At 44.4% G+C, this 27,015-nt stretch overlaps 2 protein-coding genes and 1 pseudogene across 3 annotated transcripts; 2 read left to right on the forward strand and 1 right to left on the reverse strand.

Moving 5' to 3' along the window:
* Positions 1 to 1,584: 1,584 nt before the first annotated feature.
* On the reverse strand, positions 1,585 to 26,997 carry LOC311581134 (olfactory receptor 52H1-like). The gene is made up of 2 exons (XM_084753162.1): positions 26,873 to 26,997; positions 1,585 to 2,920 (listed from the first exon to the last, which is right to left on the reverse strand). The coding sequence occupies exon 2, from the start codon at positions 2,812 to 2,814 to the stop codon at positions 1,867 to 1,869; it is 948 nt and encodes a 315-aa protein (XP_084609288.1). The 5' UTR covers positions 2,815 to 2,920; positions 26,873 to 26,997; the 3' UTR covers positions 1,585 to 1,866.
* On the forward strand, positions 8,398 to 9,352 carry LOC311581438 (heterogeneous nuclear ribonucleoprotein A3-like; annotated as a pseudogene). The gene has a single exon. The product of its transcript is annotated as a heterogeneous nuclear ribonucleoprotein A3-like (transcript).
* OR52B6 (olfactory receptor family 52 subfamily B member 6) lies at positions 15,032 to 16,304 on the forward strand. The gene has a single exon (XM_084752510.1). It carries the CDS (start codon positions 15,136 to 15,138, stop codon positions 16,138 to 16,140), a length of 1,005 nt encoding a protein of 334 aa, XP_084608636.1. The 5' UTR covers positions 15,032 to 15,135; the 3' UTR covers positions 16,141 to 16,304.
* Positions 26,998 to 27,015: the final 18 nt, after the last annotated feature.

Here is a 27,015-nt window from a genome sequence, read left to right on the forward strand (position 1 = left end):
AAGAGGGCACCATTATAGATGGTTGTGAGCCACTGTGTTGTTGTTGGAGATTGAACTCAGGACCTCTCAATAAGAGCAGCCAGTGCTCTTATCCTCTGAACCATCTCTCCAGCCCTCATGCTTTAATTGTAGCCTTTAGCCAATTATTTGCGCTCTAATCTAGCTTTTGTTTTGTTTTTACGTATAGAATTAAGTTCCTTTAGAGAATCCCTTAATCCCATGGAAAGCTAGTCTAACCTTTCATTTCCTTATCTCTTTTTTCCTTCTATTTTTGTTGTTGTTGTTGTTGGTTTTTATTTGTTTGTTTTTTGTTTTTTGTTTTTCAAGACAGGGTTTCTCTATGTAGCCTTGGATGTCCTGGACTTGCTTTGTAGACCAGACTAGCCTCGAACTCACAGAGATCCACCTGCCTCTGCCTCCCGAGCGCTGGGATTAAAGGCGTGTGCTACCACCACCCGGCTTTCCAGCTTTCCTTCTTTTATTAAAGATTTTTTTTATGTGTGTGTGAGGTTTGTGTGCATGCACCATATGCATGCCTGGTGCCCTCAGAAGCCTGAAGAGGATGTAAGATCCCCTAGAACTAAAGTGACAGACAGTTGTGAGCTGTCATGTGGGTGCTAGGAATCAAACCCAGGGCCTCTAGAAGAGATGCCAGTGCTGAGCCATCTCTCCACCATCTCTTCTTTAAAAGAAATTTTTTTAAATTAACATTGTCCTAATCCTCCCCCACAAAACCAAACAAACAAAACACTTGCAATACTGATTTAATAATTTCCTAAGATGTTCTATTCATTTATTTGATAAATGCTGCCTATGCCCCTGGTAAGTAACAGAATACATAATTGATGCTGTGTAGAAATCAATAATAACCACTATATTAAAACTCTAAAACTTGTACCAGCAAGATGGCTCAGCAAGTAAAGGTGCTTGCTCCCAAGCCAGAAAACCTGTGTTTGATCCCACAACCTATATAGTGTCAAGAAAGGACTAACTTCCCAACAATTTGTCCTCTGGCCTCCACAAGAAACCTTTGGCATGCGTGTGCCCCTATGCATACACATACACACACATACACATGCATGCACAGGCACACACAAACAGCTTGTGCCCCTATACATACACATACACACAGATATACATGCATGCACAGGCACACACAAACAGCATATGCCCCTATACATACACATACATACACATGCATGCACAGGCACACACAAACAGCTTGTGCCCCTATACATACACATGCACACACATACACATGTATGCACAGGCACACACAAACAGCTTGTGCCCCTATACATACACATACACACACATACACATGCATGCACAGGCACACACAAACAGCATGTGCCCCTATACATATACATACACACACATATACACATGCATGCACAAGCACACACAAACAAATGATTTTTTTTAATCTAGAAACTTACAGAATAGTGGTAGTTCCCTACCTTACTGTGATACATGAATACACAGTAAGGTGTGTGTAAATATAACTACAATGCCTCAGAAATATTTAATGAAAATAAAATAGCAATCATTTTGTTATTTTAGATAAATCTTTATTACCTTAGCACAACCAAAAAGAGTTGCAAGATAATTATTTAAGTTAAGTTGTTCATTTCCAGAAGTGAAATATAAATATCTTTTATCTTCTAGACTCTGAGCCTCTTTTCCTAAAACTAAAATGGTTGAGTAGGCTTCTGCATAAAATAACTAAGAAAGCAAAACCACACTTCTGATTAGGAAGGAGCCAGGTCCACGTGTCTTCTCTTAGAGACCAGTGGTTGTAGGTTCAGCATTTTACCGACTATACGTTATGAACTGGCCCCCCAGGTCCAAGACGTCAGACATCTGTCACTGGGACCATTTGGGAAAGAGCAGAAGAATGGCTTTGTCCCGTATCTGCTTGGTCTTCACTCCGTAGACAATAGGGTTGAGTGCTGGTGGGATGATTACGTACAGGTTGGCAAACATGATGTGAAAAGTGCGAGGGACATTGTGCCCAAAGCGATGAGCAAGAATAGAGAAGAAGGCTGGTATATAGAACATGAGGATGACACAGACGTGGGAGCCACAGGTGCTCAGGGCCTTCTGGCGCGCATCTCGGGAGGGAAGGCGAAAAACGGCACAGAGGATGAGGGTGTAGGAGACGGCTATGAGGACCACGTCTATAATCACCGTCATGATGGGGACACAGAAGCCATACCAGATGTTAATGGAGATATCGGCACACGCCAGCCGGGCAACACCAATGTGTTCACAGTAGGTATGGGCAATGATGTGCGTCCTGCAGAAAGGTAGGCGGTTCACAAGGAAAACGCATGGTACAAAAACACAGAAACTCCGGAACGAGATTCCTACCGCAATTTTGACAATGGCTTTGGGTGTGAGAATAGTGGTGTATCTCAAGGGTGAGCAGATGGCCACATAGCGGTCAAAGGCCATGGCCAGCAAGATAGCAGAGTCCAAGACAAAGCTGTAGTGCAGAAAGAATAACTGGGTCAGACAGCCAGGGAAACTAATTTCCTGAGGACCAAACCAGAAGATGCTGAGGGTCTTGGGGACACAGGTGGTAGACAGTACGAGGTCAGTCACGGCCAACATGGAGAGGAAGAAGAACATGGGGGAATGAAGACTGTGTTCCACTGCAATGAGGTAGAGAAGGATGCTATTGCCCATGATGGCCACCAGATAGATAAAGCAGAAAGGGATACTGATCCAGACATGGTACTGCTCAAGTCCAGGGATGCCTGAGAGGGTGAAGGGCCCAGTGTTGTAGCTACTGACATTGTGCATGACCATTGAGAGCTGAAGAATACGTCTGTCTTAAAAGCAAATGTGTATGGTGAAAAAACGGAATTACGTGTTACTTCTTTCTCCACAACCTCTTTGGGACCAGTCCTCTTTCCTATATTTGAAAAAAAAAAAGAAAATTATATTACTATTAACAGAAATACTCATAGACAGGAGAGATGGCTCAGTGATTAAGAGCACTGGCTGCTCTTCCAGAGGACCCGGGTTCAATTTCTGACACTCATTGTTGTGGGTGTCACAGCATTGCTAGATCAAGTCCCAGGGGATCTGACACACTCTTCCGACCAATGTGGGTACCAGGCACACACATAATGCATATATACAGATATGCAGGCAAAGCACTCACATACAAAAATTAATAAAAATAAGTAACCCCCACCAAAGGGAGATCGCTCATGACTTTGAGAAAGAGTCATAAGACTCTTGGTATTAATTCCCAAGTTTCTCTAGAAACTGAATCAGTTTATAAAATGCTAATCCTACTTAAATGGCCGAGTTTTCTCTGAGTCAGTGTAATTTACTACTGTATGGCTGTGGATAGGGAAAAGTTTTCTAGCTGCATGCAGAAACAGGAATACACAAAAAAGAACGTCTCACTATTGGGAACATGAGGTAACACAACAATTGAGGATGCCTACTGCACGCCAGCATCTCTTAAGTGTTATCTCATTTAGAAGCCTCTCGTTAAAAATGAATTTCAGGCTGGGCGTGCTGAACATGTCTTTAATGCCAAGCACTCGGGAGGCAGAGGCAGGCAGATCGCTGCGAGTTCGAGGCCAGCCTGGTCTACAAAGCGAGCCTAGGACAGCCAAGACTACACAGAGAAACCTTGTCTCTAAAAACAAAAAACAAAACAAAACAAAAAAAAAGTGAATTTCATATCCAGGAGGTGGTTGTGCAGGCCTTTAATTCCAGCACCCTCAAGGCCGAGACAGGTATATCTGTGATTTCAAGCCCAACCTGGCCTACAGAGCAAGTTCCAGGATAGCCAAAGATCGACAGTGAAACTGTGTCTCAGGGAAGAAAAAAAAAAAAAAAGATTTTTGCCTTTTTGTTTTTGTTTTGTTCTGTTTTGAGAAATGGAAGTCATCTACCTGGCCAAGGAAGATCTCATCTTTAGTAACTGGTTAGAGCCAAAGCTTTAGATTCTATGACTAACATTCTTTCATAATGTCCTCCTTTACCAGGTGGTGGCTGCAGACACTGTGAAATGCCAAGGATACACAAAAGAGATTTTAGGACGTAGAAAGAATGGTAATAAGCAGAATCAAAATCTATACAAACAGGGACCGCACGCCTCTCAGTCACGTCATCCGACCCCGGGAACTTGCTCTCTGAGACAGAGATACCTCATGAGAGGGGCTGGAGGCTTGAGTCAATTGTACTCTTTAAAAATAATGCTGGTAGGACCTCTAGCGGAAGAATGCAGAATTTATTTATTCTAAATGCTGAGTTGAAGTAGTAACAAAGAAACTACTTAATGAGATTTGTTTTGAAGCTTTTCAGCCTCTGACGACTACGGCAATTGAAAGATCTTAGCATGGAACTACTTCTGTAACTCTGCTAAACGTCCTCTAGGAAGGTTGGGGCCGAACTCCGATGGTACAGGGCTTGCTTTGCCTGCCGTGGGTTTCATCCCCGACATTGTATGCATCCTGGGTACCATCATATGCCTGTAACCCCAGCATTGGGGAGAATCAAAAGTTAAGGTCATCCTGGGCTAAGTAGCAAGTTTGAGGACAGCCTTGGACGGATATATGAGACCCTCTCTTGAAAAATACAACCTATAAGATACATCATAATCTTATCCATATATATATTTAACAGATAGAGGAACTAAATCAGAGAGAAATAACATTTCAAAAGCTACACAATATGGAAATAATAGATCTGGGAGCCAAATACCAAACACCAAGTCTTTCCCAAAACTTCTATGTTCATGAGCAAAATTCACCACACTGCCATCAGTCTCTATGCGAAACAGAAAACACATGATCTCAGCATAGCAACAACAGAGGGTCACGCAGCACAAAGAACACTTATCCGTTATCATCCCATTCTTGGATACCTTGCAAGCTGACCCCCAGCCTAGAAGACTGACAGGAACTAGGCTGGGCCCATCCTTGTGTCTCTTGCTCCTCTTCCACTCACTGCTTACTCTCCAGAACTTCAGGTTAGCTTTGGCTTGCCAACCTTGCCTGCTCCGTCCAAACCCAACACTTCCCAAACCCCAGGCCCTTGATGGGGACTAAAGCACAAAGAGAAACAGCACTGTTTAGAGGAAAGCCTCTTATTCTTCTTCCTAGGCCTTCAGAGGGGCCCACTCTGAGTCTGCAGGCCTCAGGGACCACACACACGAACCACATCAGTGAACTGGGGATTGCACAGACACCCATCCCAAGGGTATATAGCTGGCGAGGGCCTGAGATCCCAAAGGCTGAGGAGCAGTGAGGCCCCAGTGTAGCCTCAGCTCGGCCAGGAGTTTTCTTCTTGGGAGAAGAGAGTCCCAGGAGGATTTCAACCCAGCAAGCGCCCTCTGCATGGCCACTGCAGCAACCTTCAGGGGCTCCATACATGCCATATACCTTGGGTTTGAAGTTGTGTACTTCTGTGCTTACCTTCTCACAAATGATGTGGCTATAATTTTGTGGAGTTATAAAATAAGATAGAGAAGGGAAAAAATAATATTGGTTCTCTAATTCTTAAACACTTAAATTTTGGTAACATCAAAACCTCAGACGAAGACAGAATAAATAGATAAAAATTTAAAGAGTTAAAACTCTTTCTTGCTGGGAGTGGTGGCGCATGCCTTCAATCCCAGCACTTGGGAGGCAAAGGCAGGCAGAGCGATGTGAGTTCAAGGCTAGCCTGGTCTATAAAGTAAGTCCAGAACAGGCAAGGCTAACAGAGAGAAACTCTGTCTCAAAAAAACAAGCAACAAAACAAAAAAAGCAAAAAACTCTTTCTTGGTAGGTGGCAGCAGCACACCCTTTAATCCTAGCACTCAGAGAGGCAGAGACAGGCAGATCTCTGTGGGTTCGAGGCCAGCCTGGTCCACAGAGAGAATTCCAAAAGAGCCAAGGCTACAGAGAGAAATCTTGTCTCAAATAAAACAAAAACCCTCTTTCTTTAATACAACATTTTCAAAGCTGACTTTCTAGATCGAATCTTTGATTAATTACCAAAATTGAAAAAAAAGAAAAACATCAGTGAGAAAAAAACAAAACAAAAAACTTTTTTCCAGTCAAGTCATCATCATGCGGGCAGCTTAACATCAGCATAACAGGAATATGTCCACTCTGGGACTTAGAAACTCTACAAACCAACCTGAAGGCTGAAAGTGAGCATGTGCCAGCCTGACCTTTGCCTCATCCCCTTGAAATCTGACTCAATCTGAGCTGTAGCTGAGCTTCAGATATGCAAGCAGGTTCTTTCTGGACTCTGTTTTGTGTTTATGCTTTTTGCTTTTTTTTTTTTTTTAATACCCCTTGGTCACATCTTTTACCACCATCACTCAGATTGCTAAGCTTGGCATTATCCTTGGAGTATGATAGCATCTTATTACATTTATTTATGTGTGCGGCTGCAGGGAATAAAGAAAAAAGGGTGGACATGTAAGACGGGCATGGCTACAGGGACAGCAGCTAACCAGAATCTCGGGTTGAGGGCTCAGAGGTTAAAGAGTATTTGCTACGCAAACATGAGGACCAGAGTTCAGATTGCAGCAGCCACATAACAAGCCAAGTAGCCAGTACACACTGATAATCCCAGCTCCAAGGGCAACAGAGACAGGAGGATTGTTGCAGCTTGTGAGATTCGCGCTGAGAAAATGCAAGCCTTGGATGCTTGGAGAAACCAAGCCTCAAAGAAATGTGGAGAGAGTGACTGAAGAAGACATTTGACCAAGTGTCTGTGCACAGAAACACGTTCAGATATGGAAGGCCAGCTTCGATATCAACTGGGGAAACTGAGGCAGGGTGTAGATCCGGTGGCTGACTGGTTACCAGGCAAGAGTTTCTCTGAGGGCAACTTTCCAGACAGGAACTGATTGTTACCGATGATGTCTTTGACTGAGAGTGGAGAACTGAGGGGCCAGAATTAAATTGCTGGCAGCGGGCCAGTATTGATCGCTTCCTGGGGGGTGGGGGTGGGGTTACAACCACCATGTAAGCAAGGCGCGTGCATGGTGGAGGTGCGGGTGGGGGGCAGCTAGGGTGTGAAGATGAGATTCTTGACTTCACCTCAGAAAAGGATTCCAGGACCAATCAGTATGAAGCTGAGATAGAGTTTATTAGTAAAGCATTTTAACATAGATTTAAACACAGGGTTAAAAGAGAGGCACAGAGGAAAGTATCAGATGGGCTTCTTTTAAAAACAAAAAGGGGGTCTGAAAATGGAGGCAAAACTGGCCGTCTGGTCGTCACCAGCATGACTTCGCTGCCCCCACGGAGGAAAGGGGGGGGGATTGGGGGAGGGGAGGGGGGAAGGGGAGGAGGGCCATGATCTAAAGGAACCAGAACAGCTGAGGAAGCTGTTTATTGGTAGTCTAAGCTTTGAAAGCACAGATGATAGCTTAAGAGAACATTTTGAGAAATAGGGTACACTTACAGATGTCACGACCCCTCCAGTGGAGTCTGTGTGACAAGAATTACCACAGAACCCAAAGCGACCCCTACCCAAGGGAGAGCCTCCTGGAAACGGGTCTGATGTTCCTGCCAGGAGTAACTAATTGCAGCCTCCCGCCTTCTCTCTTTTCATTTGTTTTGGAACATCCTGACTGTTTCTGACTTTGTTTTTACTTTTCTTTTCTTTCTTTCTTTTTTTAATATTTATTTATTTATAATTATGTATACAGTGCTCTTCCTGCATGTACACCTGCAGGCCAGAAGAGGCCACCAGATCACAGCATAGATAGTTGAGAGCCACCGTGTGGTTACTCGGAATTGAACTCAGGACCTCTGGAAGAGCAGTCAGTGCTCTTAACCTCTGAGCCATCTCTCCAGCCCCCTGTTTTTACTTTTGTTATTAAAGAACTTTTCAGACATACCTGTGTTGCTAGGTGACCCTTGACTTGAAACTGCAACCAAGGGTCATTCAGTCAAATTTACCACTAAGTTCCATTCCACTTGTTAATAAAAACATGGCTAAGAATTGGTCACCAGTGAATAGTTTATATTATGACTTACAAATAAGGTGTTTAAGAAAACTCCAGATAGTGACGGAAGAGCTAAGGAAAAAAACAAAACAAAAACAAAACAAAACTATCCTGACTCACAGATGCTTGGCATAATGAGAAAACATTGACTTTTGATAAAGAGGGCATATGCATTGATACCAATCTAATGACTTAGGAATGATTGTTCAAGATTGATGACAACATTATTACACTGCATCCTGTATTTTGAATTGTATGGAAGAATAATGTAATCACATAAACACTCCCCGTTTCCAAAAAATGTATAAAAACCTAGCTTGCTTGTATGCAAAATACATTCAGATGCAAACACTACCTCTGGTTTGTCTCCCAACCCCAAGGACCTATACCCGACTGAGATGATCCGAGACATACAGACTGTGTGGTAATGAGAGATCCCCAAACAAAACGATCCAGGGGCTTTGGTTTTGTGACCTACTCTTCTGTTGAAGAGGTGGGTGCTGCAATGTGTGTCGGCCACACAAGGTTGATGGGTGTGTGGTGGAACCACAGAAAGCTGTCTCTAGAGAGGATTCTGTAAAGCTTGGTGCCCACTTAATGGTGAAGAAAACTTTTGTTGGTGGTATTAAAGAAGATACAGAAGGATATAACCTGAGAGACTACTGTGAAAAGTATGGCAAGACTAAAAGCACAGAAGTTATAGAAGACAGGCAGAGTGGAAAAAAGAGAGGATTTGCTTCTGTAACTTTTGATGGTCATGACACAGTTATAAAATTGTTGTTCAGAAATACCACACTGTTGTTGGGCATAACTGTGAAGTGAAAAGGGCTCTTCCTAAACAAGAGATGCAGTGTGCTGGATCACAGAGAGGTCGTGGAGGTGGGTCCGGCAACTTTACAGGTCATGGTGGAAACACTGGAGGTGGTGGAGGTAACTTTGGTGGAAGAGGATGAGGTGGAGGTGGTGGCAGCAGAGGCAGCTACAGAGGTGGTATGGTGGATACAGTGGATTTGGAGGTGACGGTGGCAACTATGGGTGTGGTCCTGGTTACAGAAGTAGAGGAGGCTATGGTGGTGGTGGACCAGGAACCAAGGTAATGGATATGGTGGAGGAGGAAGAGGAGGAAGATATGATGGTTCCAATGAAGGAGGAAATATTGGCGGCAGTAACTATGGTGGTGGTGGGAACTATAAGGCCTTTGGATATTATAGTGGACAACAGCAGTCACAGTATGGACCCATGAAGGGGGGCGGTTCTGGTGGCAGAAGCTCAGGCAGTCCCCATGGTGGTGGCTATGGATCTGGTGGTGGAAGTGGTGGATATGGTAGCAGAAGGCTAAAAAAAATAAAAAATAATAAATAAAAATAAAAACAGAAAAAGGCTACAGTTCTTAGCAGGAGAGAGAGAGCAAGGAGTTGTCAGGAAAGCTGCAGGTTACTTTGAGACAGTCGTCCCAAATGCATTATAGGAATGGTAAAAATCTGCCACAGAAGAACAATGATCCACAGTCAGAAAAGTTACTGCAGCTTCAACAGGAAACCCTTCTAGTTCAGGAGGTCATAGCCACAGGTTGCAACAAATGCAGCTATTGGTTAACTTAATGGAGTGTCCAATACAGATGTACATTCCTGAGGGCTTTTATCTGTTGCAGCTTTGTCTTTGTCTTTCATTACATCAGGTATATTGCCCTGTAAATTGTGGTAGTGGTACCAGGAATAAAAAATTAAGGAATTTTTAACTTTTCAATATTTGTGTAATTGTGTAATTCAATTTTTCTACATTTTAGTACAGAAACTTTAACAAAATTCAGTTTTGAAGGTGTTTCCTTGTCATTTAACAAATAAAGAAGATGATTGTTAATTATTATTTTGTATAAATTTCACTAAAGTTAACTTTAAAGAAACACCTACTGACTTGCAATTGAAGGGGAATCTATTCCCCACATTTCCAAAGCCAGGATGAATGGGCACTGCCATGTGGAGAGAATAGATATTTGGATGTTTGCAATGTGTGTTTTAGACAATTAGGATTGGGTAATAAAAAAAAATAGCATATTTGTGAATTTAATAGCATTAAGAGTACATTCAAATGAAAAAAATCTCAAAAGTTCAAAAATAAAATAAAAGATGTGTCAGTGTGAGTATATGCACAGGTGACTTCACAGGCTTCTGCTCTTTTGAAGCTGGAGTTGGCGGTGTCTGTGAGCACCTAAAAGTAGGTGTTTGAATTTCTAGTCCTGTGATAAAGGGTCTTGCACTTTCAACTGTTGAGCCATTATCCAGGCTGGCTGTTGGTTTTGATTGTAATTATTATTATGAATACAGTGCTCTGCCTGCATGTACACCTGCATGCCAGAAGAGGGCACCAGATCACATTATAGATTGTTGTAAGCCAACAAGTGGTTATTGGGAATTGAACTCAAGACCTCTGAAAAAGCAGACAGTACTCTTAACCGCTGAGCTGTCTCTCCAGCCTCTCTATCTAAGGGCTGGATTTTTGTTTTGTTTTGTTTTGTTTTTCAAAACTGGGTTTTTCTGTTTAACAGTTCTGGCTGTCCTGGAACTGCTCTATAGACCAGGCTGGCCTTGAACTCACAGAGATCTGCCTGCCTCTGCCTCCCAAGTGCTTGGATTAAAGGCATGTGCCACTATGCCCGGCTCTGTTTTAACATTCTTATTTGAAAGTATGTCTACAGAAAAGAGAATTATCTCTAGGGCAAGTAACCTTCATAGCCAATTTTGTTAATGTACTGAAATACTTGACTCTCACTGGTCAAGAAACTTCAGCCAGACTCTGGAGTTGAGAGTCCCTTTTCCTCCCCACGGCACTCTCAGTTTTCCCTGACTTTCTATCCTGCCTCAAAAGATAAGCTAGGGCTTAGAAAGTCACAAGGAAAGTGACTGAGAAAAGCCCTGGAAGAAAATGCTTCAGGAAGGATAATTGTGAGGAAGAAACAAACAAACAAACAAAAAAGTGGGATTGAAGATTGAAGTCAGGAAAGAGAATAACATTTAAAAAAAAAAAAAAAGTAAGCAAAGCTTCAAAACAACAGCAGTGGAGCCAAGAGCCTGAATTTTTACCAGGTCCCTCTCCACTCATGTGCTTGGCCTGTCTATCAAAAACATTCTGTGGTGTTCATCGGATACCTGTGCTAAGTGGCATGGCCGCAGATCTGACCCAAATGGTGGAAGAGGTGGCTGAAACTATGCAAGGGAGGGATACACAAAAACAGGAGAATTAACTTCTCCCAAAGGACAAGAGAGGATAAACACCGTGTGAGGTAAGCCCAAGGCTGGATTCCTATATTTAAGACGCCTGAGCTAAGGCTGAAGAGTGGAACTGAGAAGCTGCCTCAGACGGTGCCACAGGGGAGGTAAGTCTTGGCTCTAGGGTGAAGGGAAGTGTTAAGACAGAGGAAAGAGTGAGGAAACATTGCATAAATGCCAGAGTCTGTGGTGCTCCTCAAGGAGGGGTGGGCGGAGGGGAAAAGGTGGCTGGAGTGAGCTGTTTTCCTGGGAGTGGGTTGGGGCGGGGTACATTTCAAATGAGGATGGAGAGATAGGTGCATGGCCGCTCCTTAGCTCCTGAGAAAAATCATAAATGTCACAAAGGTTCTCCCGTTAGACACAGAGGAAGAGCAGAGGGCAAAGGGAAGGTGCCGTAAACCATTCAGAGAGGGCACAGGCCAAGCTGGACACACGTATGGCCAGGTGAAGGAGAGGACAGTAGGAGAATTTTTTTTTTCTAGTCAAAAGAAGAGAATTAAAAGAGGGAGAAAGGGCCAGTGAGATGGCTCAGTGGGGAAAGGTGATTGCTGTCAAACCGGAAGGCCTGAGCTACTCATGAAGACCCGCATGGTGGAAAGAGAGAACCAACTCCTGCAGGCTGTCCTCTGACCTCCACGTGAGCACTGTGGCATTTGTGCCTATACATTCATACGCCAAAAAATATTAACTTTTGTTAAGGATGGAGGAAGACAGCCAGGATATAGAGAAAACAAAAACAAATCAGGTTGTGCCCATTTGACTGAATTTTTACAAGGGAGGGGGGCGGCTATACTCAGGCTTAGAAAAGAGGAGAAAGGAAAATTTCACCTGCATTGGTTAAGACAGCAGCAACAAGGAAAAAGAGGCTGATAGAGAGGTTCCAGTAACTGCTTACATTTGTAATAGATGAGATATATGCAGTTATCAGGCGTGACTCTACAGCCCACAAGAGGACACAGAGAAGCAGCCAGAATAAGCGGTCACTGGTGTCAAGAGCATACCCGTCCCTTACTTTGAATCTCAGGCTGGCAGAATGGGAGCCCAGAGCTAAGAGAAAGAGAATTAAATCTGTTGTCTATGTATCTCTCTCTGAGGCGTTTACCTCTGCTCTGACTCTACTCTGAGTGAAATGTTTAGGGAGAGGAAACACACTGCAAGGGCGAAGCAGTTCTGATGCCACAAGAGGAATCGGAACACAGTAGTGATGGGCGTAAGGCGAGAGAGGGCCTGAGAGAAAGGTTTGCTTGATGGACATTGAAGGTGGGGTTGCTAGACTTGCTGGGCAGTTTTGAGGTGTGGGTCAGTGGATACCTGAACTGGGGTGCAGAGATCACTGGAATAGAGAGAGAGACTCGGGGAGCTCAGGGGCACTCTATGAGGCTCTTTGTTCAGCAGGAAGAGCCAGCATCGAGGTTGGGATGGTACAAGTGATGTCACCACAAGGTGGCCACCAGCAGTGAGGGGAGATGGCCAGGACACTGTGGGGAGAGCAAGCACAAATGACATCAAGCTCAGACTAGAACGGAAGAGACTGTGATCATAAACCCACCAGTCCTATGGTAGCGTGGGTGTTCTCCACGCTATAAACCCGCCAGTCCTATGGTAGCACGGGTGTTCTCCGCACTATAAACCCACCAGTCCTATGGTAGCGTGGGTGTTCTCCACGCTATAAACCCACCAGTCCTATGGTAGCGTGGGTGTTCTCCGCACTATAAACCCGCCAGTCCTATGGTAGCGTGGGTGTTCTCCTCACTATAAACCCGCCAGTCCTATGGTAGCGTGGGTGTTCTTCGCACTATAAACCCACCAGTCCTATGGTAGCGTGGGTGTTCTCCGCACTATGAACCCGCCAGTCCTATGGTAGCATGGGTGTTCTCCTCGCTATAAACCCGCCAGTCCTATGGTAGCGTGGGTGTTCTCCGCACTATAAACCCGCCAGTCCTATGGTAGCGTGGGTGTTCTCCTCACTATAAACCTGCCAGTCCTATGGTAGCATGGGTGTTCTCCTCACTATAAACCTGCCAGTCCTATGGTAGCATGGGTGTTCTCCGCACTATAAACCCGCCAGTCCTATGGTAGCATGGGTGTTCTCCTCACTATAAACCCGCCAGTCCTATGGTAGCATGGGTGTTCTCCTCACTATAAACCCGCCAGTCCTATGGTAGCATGGGTGTTCTCCTCACTATGAACTTGGCTGAGTGAGGGGGATGCACATAGTCTCTTGTCCTCTCAATACTCCCCTCCCCACTAGAAACTCTAAGGCTGACATCAGTGAGGATAACCTGGTGCTGACTCGGGAGCAAACCATAGAGTACAGCTGAAAACTTAACCACTGTGTTAAGAGAGGAGAAAGAAGGGAGGCGGGGTGGCAGCGGTGGGGAGAGAACATGAATGCAGGAGTATTAGGGACTGCCTAGTTCAGTCACTCTGGGGCTCAGAGAAATGTTTGTGCGTAAGAAGCCTAGACTTTCTTAAATAAAGCAATGAAAGTAGAGGAAACAGGAGAGACAGGATGCTGCAGGGCAGGAAGGGAACAGATTCACTGGCACACAAGTTTGAAGGGAGAAACTAGTAAAAGCGTGTGTGCATAAACAGGTAAGTATTACATGTAAAAGGTTTGGGGGGGAAGGGCAAGAGAAATGGCCTGGCAATAAAGAGTGCATATTCCTCTTTCAGAGGACCTGAGTTCCGGGTCCAGCATCCACGTCAGGCACTCACAACCAACTGTAACTTCAGCTGTAGCAATCCAACACTCTCTTGGCCTTCATGTGCACATGCACACATATGGCATACACCCACACAGATACACATAATAAAAAAGGGGGAAGCAGAATTCAGAGAGTTGATTTTTTAATAATTTAAGAGAATTGAGGAGCACCTGAGGAACTAATACATAGCTAAGATATTGAGTAAATTTGGCCTTTTCTTTGCGTCCTGCCTCTCTAAGCTGAAGCCATTAGACGCAACTGAAGTCTGAGCATGCTCACGGCTGATGCAGTTGAAATCAATGAAGAATGAAAAGGTAACAGTGCCTGCCTGCCAGGCGGTGGTGGCGCATGCCTTTAATCCCAGCACTCGGGAGGCAGAGGCCGGTGGATCGCTGTGAGTTCGAGGCCAGCCTGGTCTATCAAGAGAGTACAGGACAGCCAAGCCTACAGAGAAACCCTATCTTGAAAAAAAAAAAAAGAAAGAAAACTGGTACAAATTAGACAATATTGTTTTTTCGTCACACATGGATGTGTTTTCAAAATAATAAAAGCTTCTCAGTCAACACAAGAATTAGATGTTCTTCTACTTTTTTTAAATTTTATTTTATATGTAGGAGTGTTTTAGTGCACATATGTTTAAAGTACATTATATATATGCTAGTGCCAGCAGAGGACAGAAGGAAGTGTAAATAGCCCTGGAAATGGAGTTATGAATGGTTGTAAACCGTCATACACATGGGAATCGAACCCTGGTCCTCAGCAAGAGCAAGGAGTGCGATTAACCACTGAGCTATCTCTCAGGCCTGTTAACGGTTTTTGGTTTTTTACCATGTATTTAGAAGTTGATATTCTATGCCTACCTCTGACATATCAGCAGCTCCAGAGGTTGCTCTCAGTGTTCTAGATGCTGGAGCCGTGCAAAACACGCTCAACATGTCTCAACTTGGTAGCTTCCTGAATGTCTGGCAGCTGGACGGAGCTGCTGAATGAGCATGCACAGGTGATCCGTGAGGAAGCCCTGAGTGGTGTGCTCTGGGCACATTCCGTGGGACTGTGTATGCGTAGCTTGTGTGCTGAGCCCTCGTTTGTTGGAGGGACATGAGCATAAGCCAGTCCGTGTCTGTTTACAAGCCTGCTTACCCCCTACTAAGCGTGGTCCACGTCTGATTGTTTTCCTTCTATGGTACAGGCTCTCCAGAAAGTCATGGCTGTCGTACCTGCTAGCAATGTGGCTGCTGTGAACATCTCTGACACTCGCACGGCAGGCTGCCTGCTCACCGGCATCCCTGGGCTGGAGCACCTACATGTGTGGCTGTCCATCCCTTTCTGTACTATGTACGTAACTGCCCTGGTAGGCAATGGTATTCTAATCTGTGTCATCCTCTCCCAGCCAAGCCTCCACGAGCCCATGTACATATTCTTGTCCATGCTGGCCAGCGCTGATGTCCTGCTCTCGACCTCCACCATGCCCAAGACCCTGGCCAACTTCTGGCTAGGTTCCAGCCACATCTCCTTTGACGGCTGCCTGACTCAGATGTTCTTCATCCACTTCCTCTTCGTGGCTGACTCTGCTGTCCTGCTGGCCATGGCTTTTGACCGCTACGTGGCCATCTGCTCTCCTCTGAGATACACCGCCATCCTGACGAGGCAGGTCATGGCAAAGATCACTGCTGCTACCCTGACCCGCAGTTTCATAATCATGTTCCCATCCATCTTTCTCCTCAAGCGCTTGCACTACTGCCGGATCAACGTCATTCAACACACATTTTGTGAGCACATGGGTATCGCCCGTCTGTCCTGCTCTGACATTTCCATCAATGTCTGGTATGGGCTGGCAGCTGCTCTCCTCTCCACGGGCCTGGACATCATTCTTATTGCTGTTTCCTATGTCCACATCCTCCGTGCGGTATTCCGCCTCTCTTCCCAAGAAGCCCGGGCCAAGGCCCTGAGTACCTGTGGATCTCATGTCTGTGTCATCCTACTGTTCTATATCCCTGCCCTCTTCTCCGTCTTTGCCTACAGGTTTGGTGGGAAACGCATCCCACGCTATGTCCACATCCTGCTGGCCAACCTCTATGTGGTTATCCCACCTATGCTCAATCCTGTGATTTATGGAGTAAGGACAAAGCAGATACTGGAAGGAGCTAAGCAAATGTTTGCAAGTCTTACCAAGGAATTTAAATGAATGCCCACAATTTGCCCTCAATTGGCTCCTTTTCTGAGTTTTTCAGATGCCCTGGGATCCCTGCACCCTCACATCTACACTTTCTAGTTGTCCCTAGATGCTTCTCACGTATGTCCCACTCATACAAAAATGTCATCTACTCAAGACAGTCTCTGGTTGCTTTTTCTTAGAAAACCATAGTAGTGTGCCCATTCTACACGAGCATAGTTCTCAAATGTGGGGTCACCTCCCCTATCATCTCAGTAACAGAGCTGCATGATAATTTACTCTGAGTTCATCACTTACACAGGAGTTCACTCAGCATCAATCTGAGTTGCTCCTTAATATTATCTTAATTATATCTCTGTAGTTTTTATGTGCTGGTTCAACATACTCCTTACGGGTCACCCAAGAGAACTGTCACATCCAAATATTTAGCAACTGCACAGGGCCATAAACATAAAATATCTACGTTTATTTAATATCTTTGGATTTCTGTAGCATTTACTTACCAGTTAAATAAATATAAGCACTGATGTGTGTTTTAATAACCTGTTCACTTATCAATAATGACTATTAACACTAGCCTAGTCTCCTGAGATGGAAAATAACTCACTCTAAATTTTAGCCCAAGACTGATTAATTCATCCTTAAAAATATAGTTCACATCTCAGAGACTGTGTGCCACTTCCCCCACCCGTCCAAGACAGGGTTTCTCTGTTGTAGCCTTGGTTGTCCTGGACTCACTTTGTAGACCAGGCTGGCCTCGAACTCACAGCAACCCACCAGCCTCTGCCTCCCGAGTGCTGGGATTAAAGGCATGCAGCACCACGAGGGGCACTGTGTGCTGCTTTTTATCTAGAGCAATTTTCTTTCTTTCATTTTTGGTTTTTGAGGTTTTTTGACACAAGGTCTCACAGTGTAGCCTTGGCTATTCTGGAAAACACTATGTATGTAGACCAGGCTGGCCTTGAACTCACTGAGATCTACCTACCTCTGCCTTCCGGGTGCTGGGATTAAAGGCATATGCCACTGCACCTGGCTCCATTTCTTGTCTTATTAGTAACTGTTTTATGCATGTGCTTTATGCATCTAGCTGGGCATGGTGCAAGCCTGTAACAACAGCACTTGGGGAGGCAGAGGCAAGCAGATCTCTGTGAGGTCGAGGTCAGCCTGGTCTACAAAGCAAGTCCTGGCCAGCCAAGACTAGACAGAGAAACCCTGTCTTTAAAAAAAAAAAAAAAAAAAAGAACTTAACTCCCATGTAAGCTGTATGTTCTCTGGGAAAGTTTACTTTGCAAGGACTTCCCCACCCCCATCACCTCAAAGCACGGCATCCTGCTTCAAATGCTTAGTATAAATATAGATATACACTAATGCAAATGTCTACTAAAGAATTTGGCATCACTGTATTTTTCCAGTCATTCTTCGAGAGAGAGTTCTCAGGTCTTGGATAGTTTCCTATCTGACTCGGGCTCTACAGAAGACCATAGCTTACATACCTCTGCCTGCTAACACTAACGGCTATGAACACCTCCTCAATGGCAGCCTGAGGTGGAACATGTGTAGTTGTCCATCCTCTTCTGCACCAAGTACATATAGCCATCTTGGTAAGCGATGACATCACAATCTGTGTATACGGACAGAAACTCGTGAGAGGTGACAGATGGGGTCCTAAGCCCCAGATGCACTACTCATCTCTAAAGAAATGAGAACGATGTAAACACAATACAGCCACAGCATAGCAAACAGTGAATCTACAGTTCCCCTGCCACCTTCTTTTCTCCGCCATGGTTCTCCACATCCTTCAGATAATGACAATATAATCTAGACAGAATTCCATTAGGGTTCTTCCTATGTGAGGCAGAGAGCTGTAAAGGAGCGAGGAGGACCAAGTCCTGCATTCGAGATCTTTGACAGGACTCCCAACTTTTCCTCCAGGAGGAGGAAACCTGCCGCCAGAAGTCAACTACCCCCTGCCACGGGCACCTAGTCCAGGATTAATTTGACATCCTGTATCAGCTCAGATCCCTTCCTTTACCCTGTTGACTGTCATAAAATCCACTGGCTTTTCCGCCATGTTGTCCCCACCTGAAAAGGCCTTGGCAGTTGGAAGCCCAGTACAACTTTCTTTCTGCCCACAGAGAGATCTAGTTCAGAGCTTTCTTGGTGTCATCACTTATAAATGAACCCGGGCAATCGGCAAGAGCAATAGGCACTCTCCATCCCACACAACTGGTTTTTCAAAGCACTATATATAATTGCATTTTTTATCTCTGCATAGAAGCATATGCATATAACTTACATAATAAGATACTTCTGCAAATCTTATTATGTAAGCTACCTATTGCCACATTAATTTTAGAGCAGTAGCATTAGCTCGTTTCCAGTGATCTTATTTTAGCAATTGTTTCTGCTGTCTCCCACATCACTCACAGACAGGAATCCACTTACCATTCCTAGGGAGTATGTATTCTGGATATTTCATATAAAGGTTTTTTTTTTTTTTAACGTATTCTGTGACTGACTCTCACCTAGCATAATGACTTTAAGGTTCATCTACACTCTAGTTTGCACTTCCACTTTGTGAGACTGGACAGAATGCTGCAAGCAAGCACTTGAAAAATGAAGACTGAAAGATCAGGAGATCAAGGCCATCCTGGCCCTGGCTTGAAACAGTTACAAATATAACCCTAATATGACTACATCATATAACATTTCTATGAGCAGTGTATGAAGGTCCCAGTTTTTCAGCATCTTCATCTGTCAATGTCTGTTTTCCTCCTCCTCCTCCTCCTCTTTCTCTTCCTCCTCTTCTTCTTCCTCCTCCTCTTCCTCTTCTTTTTGGATTGGAACTCACTTTGTAGACCAGGCTGGCCCAAAGTCAGAGATCCACCTGCCTCTGCCTCCCAGATCAAATTGGAATTGTTGTGTTCTTACTGGGTGGAAAATGGGCTCTCATGGTGGTTTGGTGGGGGTGGGGGGAGAACACAACAATGGAAAGACTGCATGAATTAATAAAATACGTTAAAATCCACCCAGAGTAGCCGATTCTGAGGATTTTATTTTTCTCGGAGCTCACGCTTCAGCTTTCCCTACTTACTGGTTGAGTCCTGCTTCCTCGGATTCCAGATGCTTCTCAGGTCTCCTATTTAGAAAGAGAAATGAGATGATTATTTAAAATGTTTCCCAGCTTGCCTCAGTACTTAGCTATGTTTTTGATGAAATATTCTGGATGTTTCTGTAAGATTTTGCTTGTTTGTTTTTTATGCTAAGGCTACCATTTAAAGAGAGGATTTGAGTAAATCACATTTGCCTCCATTATTATGTGAATGGCCCACCAGGAAGGAATTGTGTTCAAAATAGCCTTTGGCCTTGAGCAGCTGTGTCTCCTCTCCCAGACCAGAAACCTGCTGCCCCTGGCCCCAACCCTGCAAATATGGCCTTTCCATTCTCTGTAAACCAAAAAATAAATTCCTTTCTGTGTATATATGTGTTTCTGTGGAGGATTTTTGTTTGTTTGTTTGGTTGGTTGGTTTTGTTTGTTTGTTTGTTTTGGTTTTTTGAGACAGGGTTTCCCTGTGTAGCCTTGGCTGTCCTGGACTCACTTTGTATACCAGGCTGGCCTCGAACTCACAATGATCCGCCTGCCTCTGCCTCCCAAGTGCCTGGATTAAAGGAGTGTGCCACTACCTGCGGCTCCATGTAGGGGTTTTGATTGGGTTTTTATTCTCTGCCAGTTAAAGAGCTAACTGCAACAGGTATCAGGGGAGAAATCAAAAATACAGCAAACAGCAGGAGACAGAATCAGCAGTTGCAGAAAGGGTTTTATTAGAGGGGGCAGGGCAGGAAGCTAAAACCCAGCTTCTTGAGGGCTGGGAGTTTTTTTTAATTTCTAAAGGATTTTCTTTCCCTCATTTAGGTTTCATTAATCTGAAGAAAAGAGAAGATGGCTGATTGGCTCACAACCTTGACTTTACTGAGCCAGCACATCTTTGGCAGCCATCTTGGAAGTTCACCATTTTTATTACCTATTCTTGGCCCCCTCCCTTGTCTGTCTGCCTATCAGAAAGTCTGTCTCACTACTTGGCTATCGTATGTATATGTCTTTTCATTTCCTGAAGACACTTAACTAACAAAATCACATCAGAGAAAGTCCCAACTTGGTCTTTTAGCTAAGATCAATAGTGAAAATTGCCAACGTATGTTTCTTGTGCTTTCATGTCATTAAACATGATCAAGGACAAAAAGTTAGAGGAGGGCTGAGAATATATGTTCTCAGGTGATGAAAGGAGGGAGGGACAGAGAAATGGAAGAAGGAAGGAAGGATGGATACTAATAATAACAAACCTCTTTTCACAAGTTTGGAATAAATTTCTATGTTAAAATTTATCCTAATACAATAATTAATTTGTCCACATTATTTTATTATTTAAGGTTTTTTTTTCTAGACAAGAGTTCCTCTGTGTAGCCTTGCTGTCCTGGACTCAATTTATAGATCAGACTGTCCTCGAACTCACAGAGATCTGCCTGCCTCTGCCTCCTCAAGTTCTGGCATAACAGACATGTGCCACTGTGCCCGGCTTGTCCATATTCTTTTAACTGCTAAAATATTCTAGGAACTAAATCGTGTCTATCTTTCTGATTTTTTTGTTTTGTTTTGTACATTCAGTGCAAAATATCAGAAGTCATCCCATCATCTACTTCCTCTCCCCTCTTAATTCAGACATTCATCACACTGCCCCATTTTCAGGGTTTAACTATCTCAAATTCAGCTACACCTCCATGGGTGAATATACTTCATAAATAGGCACTCATTTTAACATTTAGTTCTTTTCAAATTTTTCCTAATTTCTGTGACTGTAGCAGATTCAGTTTTCAACATGTAACTCTGAAGTTTAATTTCATTAACTATCCTTTCAGTGATTTCCCATTTTTAAATGTCATGGCAAACCTATTAAGACTTCTTTGATAGGAAGCACATGGGCAGCCCGTTTCTGATATATCATGCACTAGCCTCTCTCTCCCTTATCCCCAGCCCTTCAGGTAGGCCGCCCCATCTCAGACAGAGAAACAAATTGTTTTTCCTATGCCAAATGTAGGAAGCAAACTCTTTGTAGACCTTAGATGAAGCCAGAATTCTCACAGGACAGATCATCATGAAGCTGTTTTATTACAGAGATAAGGACAGGTACATGGGGGGGGGGGGCGGGGAGAGGGAGAGGGAAAGAGAGAGAGAGAGAGAGAGAGAGAGAGAGAGAGAGAGAGAGAGAGAGAGAAAGCTTCTGAAGACAGAGTCTCTCAGTTTACCACTGTAGTCATGCCTGTAATCCAGGATGTGGAAACCTGAGACAGGAATATTTTAATACAAGGCCAGCATGATGCAGCAGGGTTTATACACACACACACACACACACACACACACACACACACACGGAGGGGGGGCTGTCTTAATAGTAGCAACATATATAAAATCTGTTTGGTTGGGGGAGGGGCAGCACCCAGGGCAACAACAGGCTGTCTGTCTGAGAGGAGCCCTGGTGAGGATCCAGTACTGAGTGTAGCAGAAGCCAGAGGCCTCGAACCAGCCAAGCGACTCGTTGCAGTGAACATTTGCAAGTAAAGAATTGTGGACAAGCCGGGCATGGTGGCGTTCCCCTTTAATCCCAGCACTGGGGAGGCAGAGGCAGGTGGATAACCGTGAGTTCAATGCCAGCCTGGTCTACAGAGAGAGTCCAGGACAGTCCAGGCTACACAGAGAAACCCTGTCTCTAAAAACAAGACAAAAACAGAAACATAGAAACAAAAAAAGAGAAGTGTAGGCAAAAGGGTATTGTACGTATGGAACACACTGTGATACAACCACAGGTTCTTTTTGGGGGGATTGCAAGGGCAGAGGGAGGGTACAAAGGTGGGGGGGGAAGAGGCTAGGAGATGAGTGAAATTGGGGTGCATGACGTGAAATTCACAAAGAATCAGTAAAAACGTTAAAATAAAAATAAAAATAATGCTTTAGTGCATTTCTTTTTTACCCTGAGAGTCTTTTGTGAAGGAGGTAGTCCACTTTCTATGGTACCATGAACGGCACTGCAGGCAAAGGTGAAGACACAGGGCACCTACCAAACTCTAAGAACACACTCCGCTCCCCCTGTGGAAAACGAGCTTTGATAAACTTTTGTCTTCTCATTGTCTACTATTCAGATTGATTATAGAAATGATAGGCGTGGTGGTGCACACCTTTAATTCCAGCACTCTGTGGGAGGCAGAAGCACGCAGATCACTGTAAGTTCGAGGCCAGCCTGGTCTACAAAGTGAGTACAGGACAGCCAGGACTACACAGAGAAACCCTGTCTCAAAAAACAAACAAACACAACAAAGAAAGGAAAGAAAAAAAAATATCTTACCAATGTTTTTTTCCAGGGAATCACGTACCTATACAAATTAACCTTACATTTAATATATTAGATACATATTGCATTTTAAACACAAATACTTATTTCAGAATGGATTTTTTTTTTTTTTTTTTGGTTTTTCAAGACAGGGCTTCTCTGTGTAGCCTTGTCTGTCCTGGACTCTCTTTGTAGACCAGGCTGGCCTCGAACTCACAGTGATCCACCTGCCTCTGCCTCCCAGAGTGCTGGGATTAAAGGCGTGCGCCACCATGCCCAGCTAAAATGGAAATATTTTTTGAGAAGAAGTAATTGCCTATGGTGATTTAGAAAAATGCTGGCTTGGAAGTTCAGTCTGACACTGGCTTAGGAGTTAGTTTGCTATGTGCAGTCTATTTCTCAACAATTTTAGAGGTTGAGTTATGTCACTAAAAGGGGGAAATGTCACCTTATGTAGTTTCATAACACGAAGAGAGCTGTTTCAAAAAAAAAAATTATTGCCTTTAAGAATACCTGGGCGGTGGTGGTGGACACCTTTAATCCCAGCACTTGGGAAGCAGAGGCAGGTGGATTGCTATGAGTTCAAGGCCAGCCTGGTCTACAAAGCGAGGCCAGGACAGCCAAGGCTACACAGAGAGACCCTGTCTCGAAAAACAAAAAACAAACACAAAATAAGAACTTGTCAAAAATAAAAATGTAAAAAAAAGAGCATGTCTTCCAATTATCTCTGGGATATTGAAGTTAATGATGAATACTTTATGCTCTAGAAAAAAGGGTAAGCACTCCCAAAATTAAAAATAACATAAAAAGCCGGGCGTGGTGGCGCACGCCTTTAATCCCAGCACTCAGGAGGCAGAGGCAGGCGGATCGCTGTGAGTTCGAGGCCAGCCTGGTCTACAAAGCGGGTCCAGGACAGCCAAGGATACACAGAGAAACCCTGTCTCGGAAAAAAAAAACAAAAAACAAAACACACACACACACACAAAAAAAAACATAAAAATGACCGGCATGGTGGTGCACGCCTATAATCCCAGCACTCAGGAGGCAGAGGCAGGCCGATCACTGTGAGTTCAAGGCCAGCCTGGTCTACACAGCAAATCTAGGACAGCCAAGGCTACACAGAGAAACCCTGTCTCGAAAAACAAACAAACAAACAAAAAACAGAAAAAGAAAAAAACAAAAAAGAACTTGTCAAAAATAAAAATTTTAAAAAAGAGCTTATCTTCCCATTATCTCAGGGATATTGAAGTTAATGATGAATACTTTATGCTCTAGAAAAAAGGGTAAGCACTACTAAAATTGAACATTAAAAACAAACAAACAAACAAAAAACTCTAAGCCCACCTTATTCACAACATCCTGGATAATGTATAAGCAGTGGAACTAATTCCTTGCAGGAAAGGCTCCAGGAAGTTTTGGGACAGTTGAATGTAGAACAGAAAACGGTCAAAAAAGAGAGAGAGAGAGAAAGAGAAATTGGTACATAAGGAGCTACTGAAAAGCAGAAGTTGGTTCCAGAAAAATAAATTGTATTTGTTTGTCTCTCTGGATTTTGTTTGCTTGTTTGTTGACTGAGATAAGGCCTCACTCTGAAAGCCCAGGCTGTCTCACACTCACAGCAATCCTCCTGCCTCAGCCACCCAAGTGCGAGAATTATAGACATAATTTTCCACCCTAAGGTGGATCCTTAGAGTCATCTCAACGAAGCAGTTGTAGAAGCCGGATCTGTCTGACACCGGAACATTTAAGAGAAGAGATCAGTTAATATGCTGATGTCCAAAGGAACATTCTCGTCAAACTACTGTCGTATAGTGATATTTGGATCTTCTAACAATAAAAATTATCTCACTGCTTTCTACACCACAAAAGCTGTTGCTTAACACACACACACACACACACACACACACACACACACACACACACACTCTAGCCATAGCACTGAATCAATTTTGTTCCCTTGGTTCAGATTCAGGCACAAGCTCCTTAATTAACTATGTAGGTTCAACTATATGGATGTATTAGCAGCTTGGCAAGCAGACTGGTCTGCAAACTACTTTGAGTAGCCTCCCTTATTAAGCCATCCCCTGTCCCTGTTCAAATCTACAACTAAACAAGTTAGGAACGGGGCTCGTGACACAACACACAGTTTCAAGGAGAAACACCCAAGAGGTCTTGATTGAGGATAGCTCCTGCTTCCCACATCCAAGCCCCTATAGCAAGAACTCACATTTCGGATGGGGACAATAGGCTGACCAAGGATTCCATGAGACTCACAATAAAGGACAGAATATGGAGAAGAACTTGTCCCCAGGACTTGCCATCGAGTGATAGTTCTAGAAGGAATTTCTAGCTTCTTCTTTGCACTGAACTCGTGAGGAGTTAGAGAAGGAGATCTGGGGACACGTGGTACCACAAAGACAAGGTGAAAAAGTGGGCAGATTACTGACGGAGACTCCCTTGCTTACGCATCCTGCCTGCACTCAGACCCTCTACAGTCCCCTCCTCCTTGGAGAAGACGACCCTGCCCCACTGAAAAACATGACCTTGCAGAAGCCACGGAGAGTTGCTGGATTCCTGGAGAGTTGAGCCAGCCAGGATGTTCGGGTAAGAAGAAACAGAGGCAGCCGCTGGAAGAACGGAGGAGGTTGAGAAGCCTAGAACCCAGTGGAACCCAGTGGAACCCAGCTAGCACAACAGAACCAGGAAGTAAGATGACTCAGACTCGAGCAGAAGTCAACTCATGCCCCTGCAGGGGAGACTTCCAAAGCCCTGCACCCCCCCTCCCGCCCTCACCGCCCCAGGGGGGGGAAAGCCCTGACCCCCTCCTGCCCCACCGCCCCAGGGGGGAAAAGCCCTGACCCCACCCCCACCCCAGGTGAAACTCACCCCTTATAGTACATGGCTTATGGGAAGGGAAACGGGATATTCCACAATCCTGCAGTGTGCATAACTGACAAGTCTAAAAGTTGTGGACATGGCCAAAGGTCAAAGCCCCAGGTCTTCCTTCAGCAGTAAATGGTACCCAAGAGTAAGAGAATTACAATTCTGAGAAGAGACAAACAAAGCCAGAGAACTCCCAATGATAATACCAGAGGGTGAAGTTACAGCTCCACAGAGTTTTCACATAACCCAACTACCAAGTTTGGAGTAATGAAAGGAGTGTTAAGGACATGGGAATCTGGAAGAGCCACAGATTCTGAGATCCTTTCATCCCACACGCCCTGACTATGAGACCTTGCCAAATTCTTTTTCTGTAAGACAACACCTATTTGTGGCGATCATAAATCTCTTCTAGGGGCTAGCTAGCCCCTTTGGTAGAGTGTTTTGCCCAGATGCACAAAGCCCTGGGTTCAGTTCCCCAGCACTGCATAAATTGGGCAAGGTGATGCAGGCTTGCAATACCAGCAGCACTACAGAGGCCGAGGCGGGACGATCTGGAATTCAAGCCCATCCTCGGTTACACAGCAAGTTCGAAGCCAGCCTGGGAGAAATGTGAATAGCACACCACCTTGTTTCTCTGTATAACCTTGGCTGTCATGAACTTACTTTGTAGACCAGGCTGGCCTCGAACTCAAAGCGATCCACCTGCCTCTGCCTCCTCAGTGCTGGGATTAAAGGCGTGAGCCGCCACTTTTCTATGATTCTTAAATGTGTTTGGGCTTAGCCAGGCGTTGTGGTGCACGCCTTTAATCCCGGTACTCAGGAGGCAGAGGCAGGAGATCTCTGTGAGTTCGAGGCCAGCCTAGTCTACAAAGCAACTCCAGGGCAGCCAGAACTACACAGAGAAACCCTGCAAAACAACAACAAAAAGTTCTTGGGCCATGCTATCCCACTCCCCACACCAAGCATATATTCCTGGCTTGGTTTTTCTCATTTTGTTTTTAAGTTTTTCGAGGCATAATCACTCTGTAGCCCAGGCTAGTTTTAAACTTACAGTGATTTTTCCTGCCTCAGCCTCCCTAGTGCTGAGTTACAAGTTTACAGGCTCGTGCTAGGTAGGCAAACATTCCAACAACTGAGTCACTCCGTAGCCCCTCCTCGTCTGCCCCCTCCCCCACCTTCTTAAATCAGGTGACACTGTCAGTCTCCTAGGCCAGGAAGTTTGGCATTCTTTTGCTTTTCAGTTAACCCACCTTTAATAAAATCTATAGTCCAGTTCCCATACGTAATAAATGCTTCAATACAACAGTATATATGGTCTTTTGGTTCTGTGAGTTAAAACTGCAGATGCAAACAGATAATTTAAGGTTTTTAGATTTTACTGATCCATCGAATGCGGTCACCACTTAGTTGAATGGCGAGATCTTTTAAATTTTAGACATTTCAATATATTGATAGCGAGAACAGGTGTATTAAACACTTACATGACGATCGAAAGCTGAAGTTTCAAATGATGGTGTTCTCAAAGGCATCACCACTTGCCTTTCCCTAGGCTTGTTTAGGGATGCCTTCGCTTTTCTACCTTGGGGCTTGGTGCCTGGCTGTAGAGACCTTCCCAGTCAGCCCC

Source organism: Acomys minous, assembly GCF_964271855.1.
Source record: "Acomys minous genome assembly, chromosome: 2".
NCBI classification, from domain to species: Eukaryota; Metazoa; Chordata; class Mammalia; order Rodentia; family Muridae; genus Acomys; species Acomys minous.

Excerpts from the sequence above, each read along its gene's own strand:
- LOC311581134 (XM_084753162.1), bottom strand. The coding sequence starts at position 2,814 with ATGGTCATGCACAATGTCAGTAGCTACAACACTGGGCCCTTCACCCTC.
- OR52B6 (XM_084752510.1), top strand. The coding sequence starts at position 15,136 with ATGGTACAGGCTCTCCAGAAAGTCATGGCTGTCGTACCTGCTAGCAAT.